The 8,597-nt window shown below is 57.4% G+C and overlaps 1 protein-coding gene across 1 annotated transcript in view; it reads right to left on the reverse strand.

Annotated features, from left to right (window-relative positions):
• Positions 1–8,597, reverse strand: part of DDX54 (DEAD-box helicase 54) — a 17,659-nt gene that overhangs the window by 2,725 nt on the left and 6,337 nt on the right. The window contains 12 exon segments of the mRNA XM_042780583.1: positions 153–368; positions 451–596; positions 953–1,150; positions 1,802–1,875; positions 1,959–2,192; positions 3,047–3,181; positions 4,212–4,422; positions 6,376–6,507; positions 6,587–6,648; positions 6,743–6,864; positions 7,782–7,877; positions 7,991–8,032. Of these exon segments, the coding sequence (XP_042636517.1) occupies positions 153–368; positions 451–596; positions 953–1,150; positions 1,802–1,875; positions 1,959–2,192; positions 3,047–3,181; positions 4,212–4,422; positions 6,376–6,507; positions 6,587–6,648; positions 6,743–6,864; positions 7,782–7,877; positions 7,991–8,032 (1,668 nt within the window).

Here is an 8,597-nt window from a genome sequence, read left to right on the forward strand (position 1 = left end):
CGGCTGGTGGGTTCGAACCACCAACCTTTCAATTAGCAGCTGAGCCACCAGAGCTCCTTCTGCAAAGTCCAGACAGCAAAACAGAGCAGGTGGGGTCAGGACTCCAACTGTCCAGAGTCAAATGCAAAGGACAGGACAGACGGGGACATAACCCCTGTTGTGTATGATCTCAAGGGGACAGGCAGGCAGAGCCTGCTTCTGGGGGTGGAAAGGGGGTCAGGACACCACCGCCAAGGGTCAGCACCCAGCTCACTCACCACTTGAGCTGCTGGCGGCTCCGGGTCAGGTTCTGGGCTTCATCCCCCATCAGGTCCAGGACGGCCCCGGCCACCTGCTGCTCGAAGGCCCCGCCGTCCCCGATGCTCAGGCTGAAGAGGAGGTGCGGAGGCATGATGGGGACGAGAGCCCCCCGACGCCCCCTGCCCGGCCGCAGGACCCAGCCCCACTCACCCGCGCTCACTGTCGAAGTCCTTGGGCCGGTAGGGCACGTAGAAATCCTGATCCTGCTGTCGGCATTCTGCCCGCCGCCTCTTGACTCCCCTGTCAGGGTCCAGCCGCCGCCGCCGCTTCTGGCCCACAACCTCTGCAAAGACGTCCTGGCCACCATGGCCCAGGGTCATGCCTGCAGCCCCAGACGCCCTCCTGTCTCTCTACCCACCAGCCCAGGCCAAGCCAAAGGGCCAGTCAGGGGCAGCGGCCTCACAGGACATTAAAGCCTGGCCTTGCCATTACCAGCTGGTGGCCAGATCTCGTTTCCTCATCTGCACACAAGGCACCACTCCTGCCTCGAGGACCATCAGGTGCGACAGGCAGGGATGGGGCTGACCAGGTGAGCCCCAGCTTCCAGGCCCGTCCCCAGGCTATGACAACGCCACAGGCTGCTTTGGCTTCAGCCCGCCACGCTCTGCAACCTGGGGGCTGGCCTCCAGGGTCCTCAGGGTGGGGCTCGTACCTCCACACTCTCTCTGGTCTCCTCTTCCTCTCTGCTGAGCTGCTCTTCCACCAGGGCAAGGCTGCTGGGGGCTGGCTTGGCCGGACCTTTCTGCCGCCCCTGCTGGAAGCTAGCGATGGCCTTGCGGTCCTTCTGCCGCTTGGCGCGCATCACCTGGCTGCTTGGGTCCCGGGTGGAGGCGTTGATCTCAAAGATGGTCTGCAGGGAGACACTGAGCCCATGCCCACTGGCCTCCTACAGGAGGCCAACGCCAACCCCAACCTCCCCAGCTCAGTGGGCAAAGTAGATGCAGCCAGATGCTGCACTGAGATTCCCAAACCCTCTCAGCTCTGTGAGGTGGGTACCCTGTGATCCCCATTCCATTAACAAGGGAGGCTCAGACAGGGTGATAACCTGCCCAGGGTCACAAAGCCAGCACAATGCAGAGCTTGGCTTTCAACCCCAGTTCCCCTGACTCTGAGACCACCGCCAGCCCAGTCTCAGACTCTGCCTAGGTGTACCCCTCCTCAGCAGGTCTCTCCCTCTCGTGTACCCCTCCTTAAGCATAAGATGGGCACGTGGGGGGGGGTGGTGTCAAGATAAGGGAGAGAGAGGCGATGGCAAGTCAGCTCATCATGGGCCCCTGCTGCCCCGTGACCCTCAATCTACCCATCTGTCAATGACGGGCTGGCTCCCAGCTGGAGATCTGCTTTAGCCAAGCATTGGTGGTTCTGGAACAAGGGCCTCTCTAGTTGTTAGGGGGCCTGGGCTGCGGAGTAAACAGCGCAATGCCGTGGCCCTACCACAGCCGCCAGTGTGCCCCTAGGCTCCTTGGGGCCAGCGCCCCGCCTCGCCAGGCCCCTCACTCACCGCCCGCGAGCGGTACTTCTTGATGCTGTCCACCAGCCGCAGCCTCTGCAGCTCCCGTTCCTCAAAGCGCGAGCCTGGCAGGGAGGAGGCCGGGGTTTGGTTCGACAGGGCTGCCTGCCACCTCGCTCCCTACCCACCGCGCCATGAGGGGACTCACTGAAGAGTGGGTGCAGGCCCAGCCCTGTGAGGTCCAGCGCCTTGGCCCTCTTGATGGACTCAGGTGAGGGCGCCGGCCTTGAGCGCACATACTGCTGCTGGGCATTGTGGGCGACGCGGCCCAGGCCCCGCAGCTCCAGCGACGCCTCCAGCGTGCTCCGCAGGCCGCAGTCCTCATCGTCCACCACGCTCTGCGGCACCCGGCCCAGCACGCCATCCACGCCAGCCGTGTCTGCTGCCCACACAGCACCAGTCAGAGGCCATCGGGCCCGGCCCACCTCCCACGGCCCTGCCCCTCCTTCTGGCTCCTGATTCTCAGGGAAATCACCACCATAAAAGAAACCATCACTGATCAGACAGCTCAGCTCCCCATGAGCACTGTGCTCTGTACCTGAACGCACACAAGCCGCGTTTGGCAAACTATGGCCTGTAGCCCAGCCTCCTGCTTTTGTCAATAAAGTTTTATTAGAACACAACCGCACTCTCCTGTTTACGTACTATGACTGCTTTCGTACTACAATGCAGACGAATAGCTGCCCCAAACCCAAAATTCGTATCATCTGGCCCTGTAAGAACAAAATGTGCAGACTCCTACGATAGGTCATCGAATCTCCACATGGCCCCATTTTTCTGATGAGAAAACTGAGACCCTGGGATGTTCCTTTCCCAGGGTTGTCAAATGAGTCCATGGCCAAGGCAGACTGAATTGTAAGAGCAACAGTAACAGCAGGAGAGGCCAGTCATGGAGACCTACTGTGTGCCGAACATCATGCTAAATCCGCCTTTATCATCTCCTTTCCCCTCAAATCCCCCAGGCAGGTGCCCGATATTCTCTTTTGATTTCTGTGGCTGTTATTTGAGCTTTGTATCAAGTCTGACGCACAAAAGCAGAAGGAACGGAGATTTAACCAGCTAGACTCGCCAGCCTCGCACGGCAGGGACCCTGATGACCCTCCTTTATGGACGAGGAGACCAAGGCTCCTGTGGTCAGCCCACCCCACCTCCTCCCAATGCATGGATGGCGTACACCTGACCCCTGTCTGACGTGAACCCTATGGGGGACCCCAGATGGGCCCTGCCCCCACTCGCCTGAGGCCTCCTTGTGGGGGCAGGCAAGGCTGAGGGCACGACCCAGGAACAGGTGCAGGTCCAGCAGGTAGGGGACCTCGTCTGGGGCCACCAAGGAGTAGGCTGTGCCACTTCGGCCGGCCCGGGCCACACGACCTGTGGACAAGAGATGATGAAGACGGGGGGAGGAGGAGCTCACCTCCAGCTACGAGTCCCCCATGCCAAACCCCTATGCTGTGAGCCAGTGTGGGGTCTCCGCCTACCAGCTGCTGGCCCCACTTGCAAGAGGGGCAGTCATGTGGTCCTCCAGGGGAAGTTGGCAAAAACCACATACAAGGCACCTCTCACAACAGCACGGGACTCCTCAGTGTCCCCACAAAAGGAAAAAGCAAGGATGCACACACAAGGAAGCTCACTATGAGGCTGACTGCAAGACCCCAGGTCTGAAGGACGGGAGTCTGCGTCTCTAGATCACAACCGTGAGCCGAACAAGAACCCAGACCTGCTGCTGTCCAGCTGACCGTGATTCAGGGGACTCCACGTGTCACGGAGTAGAACCACGTGTAGGGTTTTCTCAGAAGCAGATGGCCAGGCCACTCTTCCATGGTGCTGCTGGCTGGGTTTGAGCTGCCAACCCTCAGGTTAGGAGTTGAGCACAGACTGAGCCATGCGGGGACCCTCTCTACTTTAGATATCATCTCAGAGATTGCAAAAGACCAGGTTGTTGTTGTTGTTATGTGCCGTTGAATTGGACCCGACTCACAGCGACCCCTCCTTGGGTTTCTGCGGCGGTATCACTACAGAAGTAGAATGCCTAACCTTCCTTCCGAGGAGTGGCTGGGGGGTTTGAACCGCCAGCCTTAAAAGACCAGGGGAAAAGCCAAAAAGGGGCCCAGTGTTTCAGGGAGAGGACTATCAGGGAGGAAGGCCAAGGGGCCATGTGGGTAAGGACCATGCTGGGAAGTGACAGAGAAAGCCCAGGCCTGGCGAATCCACAAGGAGAAGAAGACTCCCTCTGTTCAAAACCTGGGGCTGCCCACTAGCACAGTGCCTGGGCTGCACCCCCAGAGCATTGGTTACTGGTCCCTACCCCGGACCTCTGTTTCCCCACCTGTAGTGGGCAGAGCTGAGCCTTGGGCCCCAGCTCCCGCCAGGCATCAGTGCCCGGTGCAGGCTCCGCCCTTACCCACACGGTGCAGGAAGAGCTTGCCCTTGGCAGGGAAGCTGTAGTTGATGACGTTGTCCAGCAGCGGGATGTCCAGGCCGCGGGCCGCCAGGTCAGTCACGATGAGGGCCGAGCACTTGCCGTGCGTGAACCTGGCCAGGTTGATCTTGCGGGCTGTCTGGTCCAGGGCGCTGTAGATGTGGGCGCAGCTCACCCGCTGGGCCGTCAGCAGCTGCACCGGGTGGAGATGGGAGGGTGGGAGGTGTAAGAGCGCCGTGGAGGGGAGAGAAGGGGGAGGGGCTGGGTCACGGCAGGGGTGCCGTGTGGCAGACAAGAGCACGGGTCTGGACCTGAGCCCCAGCTCTGCTGCGTGACTCCAGCTCAGTGACTTCACAGTGCAAACGGGGCTTACGTCACCTGCCTGCAAGGGGACCCTGGGGTACAAGCCTCATCCTAAACATCTCAGACTCCATCACTAACAAGCTGTGTGACCCTGGGCAAGTTACTTAACCTCTCTGTGTCTCCTCACCTGTAACATGCGGAGAGCAATAGCTCATCCCTTGAAGAACTGTTGTGAGGTTAAACAATTAACACAAGTGCCACACGGACAACAGCTGGGGACATAGGGCAGTCAGGAAAGCATTAACTACTCCTTACAGCTGATTGTGGAGGTCTGATCATAAGCGCCCCAGCAGCCAGAGAAATACTGTGAAATGTGTGCTGACTGACTGAAGCCCAGTGAGCTGTGTCCGCAGATAAGAGACCCTGGGAGTGGCCGGCCAGGCTGGGAGGCAGCAAGGCCCTGTGCAGCCTTCCAGGGGCCTGGGACCCCTCCACACCTGGACTGAGGCAGCGTCTCACAGATATACACCAGTTACTATGGAGTCAATTCCAACTCACGGCGACCCCATGTGTAATGGGGCGGAACTGCTCCTCCACAGGGGCCCAGTGGCTGGCGTTTCATAAGTCAACCAGCAGGCCTTTTACCAAGGGATACAGTTGGGAAAAATGCACCGAGCTGCCCACTACGGTCAGGGCACTCTCCACAGCTTCCATCTCAATGGGAAAAAGGAAACCACGTCCAACACAGGAAATCTTCAGGTGGGAGGAAAGGCTGGCTGGTTGAAGCCCAAAGTTACGGGGACAGAGGAATGAGGGAGACTTGCCATGCACTGCTAACTGCTGGACCTAGCTAGCGAGTCCCGGAAGTTCATTTCCAGCCCCCATCCTTGACTGTGTGTTTAAAATGACTCCATGAAAAGGCACAAGGAATAAAAAAACTACGCATAGACCTTGGAGGTACTGCACATTTGGTTCCAGACCCCCACGAGAAAGCGATATTGTGATAAAGGAAGTCACGGGAAGTTTTTGGTTTCTCAATGCATAAAGGTATGTTTATACTACACTGTAGTCTCCTAAAGGAAGTCTGGTGGTATGGCGCCTAAGGCAGCTGACTGCTAACCACAAGGCTGGAGGTTCAAACATGCCAGCTGCTCTGCAGAAGGAAGATGGGGCAATCTACTTCCATGAAGATTTACCACCTCAGAAACCCAATGGGGTCGCTATGACTCAAAACTGACTCGATGACGGTAAGGTGTTTTTTTTTTTTTTTTTCTGGTAGTCTATTAAGTGTTAGTGAGAAAGATTAAGTGCTCAATAATCACACTATGAAAAAGTTTGAAATATTGTGAAAATGACCAAAACGTGACACAGAACCATGAAGTGAGCACACGGTACTAGCAAAATGGTGCCAAAAGACCTGTCTGACGCAGGCTTGCCACAAACCTTCCATTTGTAAAAAACGCACTACCCTGAAAAACCAAAGGAGCCCTGGTGGGATAGTGCCTAAGGCACTTGACTGCTAACCAGAAGGCTGGCGGTTCAAACCCACCAGCCACTCCTTGGGGGAAAGGACCTACGTCTGTAGTGATACCGCCTCGGAAACCCAAGGAGGAGTTGCTCTAAGTTGGGTCCAACTCTACGGCAGTGAGTTTGGTTTTATTGGTTTTGATAAACCAAAGAGCACCAATACAAGACATGCCCAGACAGACCCAGGTCTACGTTGCAGTCTCGTGCTTCCCTCTGGTGGCGGCAGATGGAACTGCTGAGCCAAGCTCAAGTGCTGGCACCAGCCCCATGGGCAGAGCTCTGGGCCCGCCTGGGCCCGCGTCAGGGCGCTGCTCACCTCTGTGAGGTACTCAGCGTGGTGCTTCGTGGCCACAAACACTACTGTCTGGTCCTGCGGTCTCACCATGCTGCGCAGGAGGTACAGCAGCATGGCGGGCTTGGCGTCCTCACGCACGTGGAAGAAGGCGGTCTGCAGGGAGAACGGCCGTTCGGGTTGGCTCGTGGGTTTTGGCTGTGCACCTGGGGAAGGGGGGCTGGCAGAGCCTCACCTTGAGCTGCTCGTTGAGTTTGGTGTCCACGTCCAGCCGGATGAGCGAGGGCTCCGTGAGGCCTGAGGTGGCGTGGGAAAGGGTCAGTGAGGACGACAGAGAACAAGCCACCAGGCCCCACTCGCAGGTCCCAGTCCCTACCCCACCCTGACTCACCAGCCCGGGCAAACTCCACCAGCAACTTGGGCAGCGTGGCGGAGACCAACACCGTCTGGTGGCCCCCGGGCAGGCGGCCGATGATTTCCTGAAGCTGCTCTGCGAAGCCCATTTCAAAGAGCCTGTGGGGACAGAGGGGAGGACGGGGTCGGGAGAAGGGCTTCCACTCACATGGGTCCCAGCCTCGGCCGCCCTTGCTCTGCCACGGTTTCTGCCCCATGTGCTGGCACTGGCCTCACACGGTTCTTTCATTCAACTTTCCCTTTATTTGACACATTCATCCTGAGCAAGAAACCAGGAAACAAATTTACAAGGACACAACGGTGGCGTCTCTGACTCACGACAGCCCCACGTGTCAGAACTGCGCTCTGTGGGGTTGTCAAAGGCGGGTTTTTCTAAAAGAGATCTGCAGGTCTTACTTCTGAAGTGCCTTGGGGTAGACTCGAACCCCTTACCTTTCAGTCAGCAGCTGAGGGTGTCAAGCGTCTGCACCACCCGCAGACTCCTAAGCAATAGCCCCCTTGAAATCATGGGTCTGTTGCCTTCATTACGTACGTCTTCTACAAACTTGTATTAGAGTAAGTAACAGTGCGCACCCTGGGCCTGACTCGTTCAGAGTCCCTCACACTCAGGAACTCATTCAATCCTCACAACACCCTGCGAGGTATAAGCCATTTCGTTCCCATCTCACAGCTGAGGCCTCTGAGGCCCAGAGACCCTCAGTGACTGGCCCAAGGCCCCAGAGCTGGGAAGGAGCAGGGCTGGGATACGATCTCACATCCATTTACTTCCAGAGTCTGTGCTTTTAGCTTTGTGCTACTTTTTAATGTCATAAAAATCCTGTGTTTGCAGTTTTAGTATCTGTTTGACACTCCTAAAAAGAAACACCACTGGTCCAGGAAGCCGGAGACCAGCTCTGGCACTGTCCGTGGTCTGCGGCCCACGTCTGCAGACACACTGCTTCACTCCAGCCCTGGCCCGGCCTGCCTCGCTCCCCTTTCCCGGCCTCCGAACCAACACGGTATGCCTGCAGGCTCACCTGTCCGCCTCGTCAAACACCACGTACTCCACGCTCTGTAGCTTCAGGTTCATCTCCACAGCCACGTGCACCAGCCGCCCCGGGGTAGCAATGATTCTAGAAGAGGGGACACAGACCAGGTCATCCCAGACCACAGCTCTTCTCATCCCCTGGCCATGGGCCATCTGGGGAAGGGACCCCAGAGCTTCAGCCTCGATCCAGAAACTCACATGTCAGGATTTTCATGCAGGGCCGCAAACTGGTCTTCCATTCTAGGAGGGAGAGGAGGTGTTAGCGTGACAGACAGGTCTCTTTAGTCTCTCTCCCTTCCCAAACCAAGTGCCTGGGTGAGTCCCTCCTAGGCTTGGAGCTGAGGAAAGGTTATCGCTGAGATACTAGGCAAAGCATTACCTCAAGAAGAGCGACGTGATGAACATAGATAATAACTGGTCGCAGCACAGAGTTCCCCAGAGAGATGGGCTCGGCCAGGAACCCACACTCCCACTCCCCAGACAACAACAAAGCTGCCTTTGAACCCTGGAGCTGCTGGCTCCAATCAGAACGCAGGTTCCCTGGCTCTTGAGGTGCCTGTTCTTAACTAAACCTTTTGCACACACCCCCCTAACTTTAGGCCTCGGAAACACGCTCAGACACCTGTAGCAACCAGAATCCTGGGCCAGGCCTAGGCCAGGGAGGCGTGACAACCATAAACTACAGCAATAATGAACGATAATGTACACATGAAGCAAACACTCAGAGAATTATGAGTGACTAATGGAGCTCTGGTAGCGTAGGGCCAAAGGCACTTGACTGCTAACCAGAAGGCTGGCAGTTCAA

Source organism: Orycteropus afer, unplaced genomic scaffold, assembly GCF_000298275.1.
Source record: "Orycteropus afer afer isolate SDZICR_OR568_19922 unplaced genomic scaffold, OryAfe1.0 scaffold00048, whole genome shotgun sequence".
Taxonomy (NCBI): Eukaryota; Metazoa; Chordata; class Mammalia; order Tubulidentata; family Orycteropodidae; genus Orycteropus; species Orycteropus afer.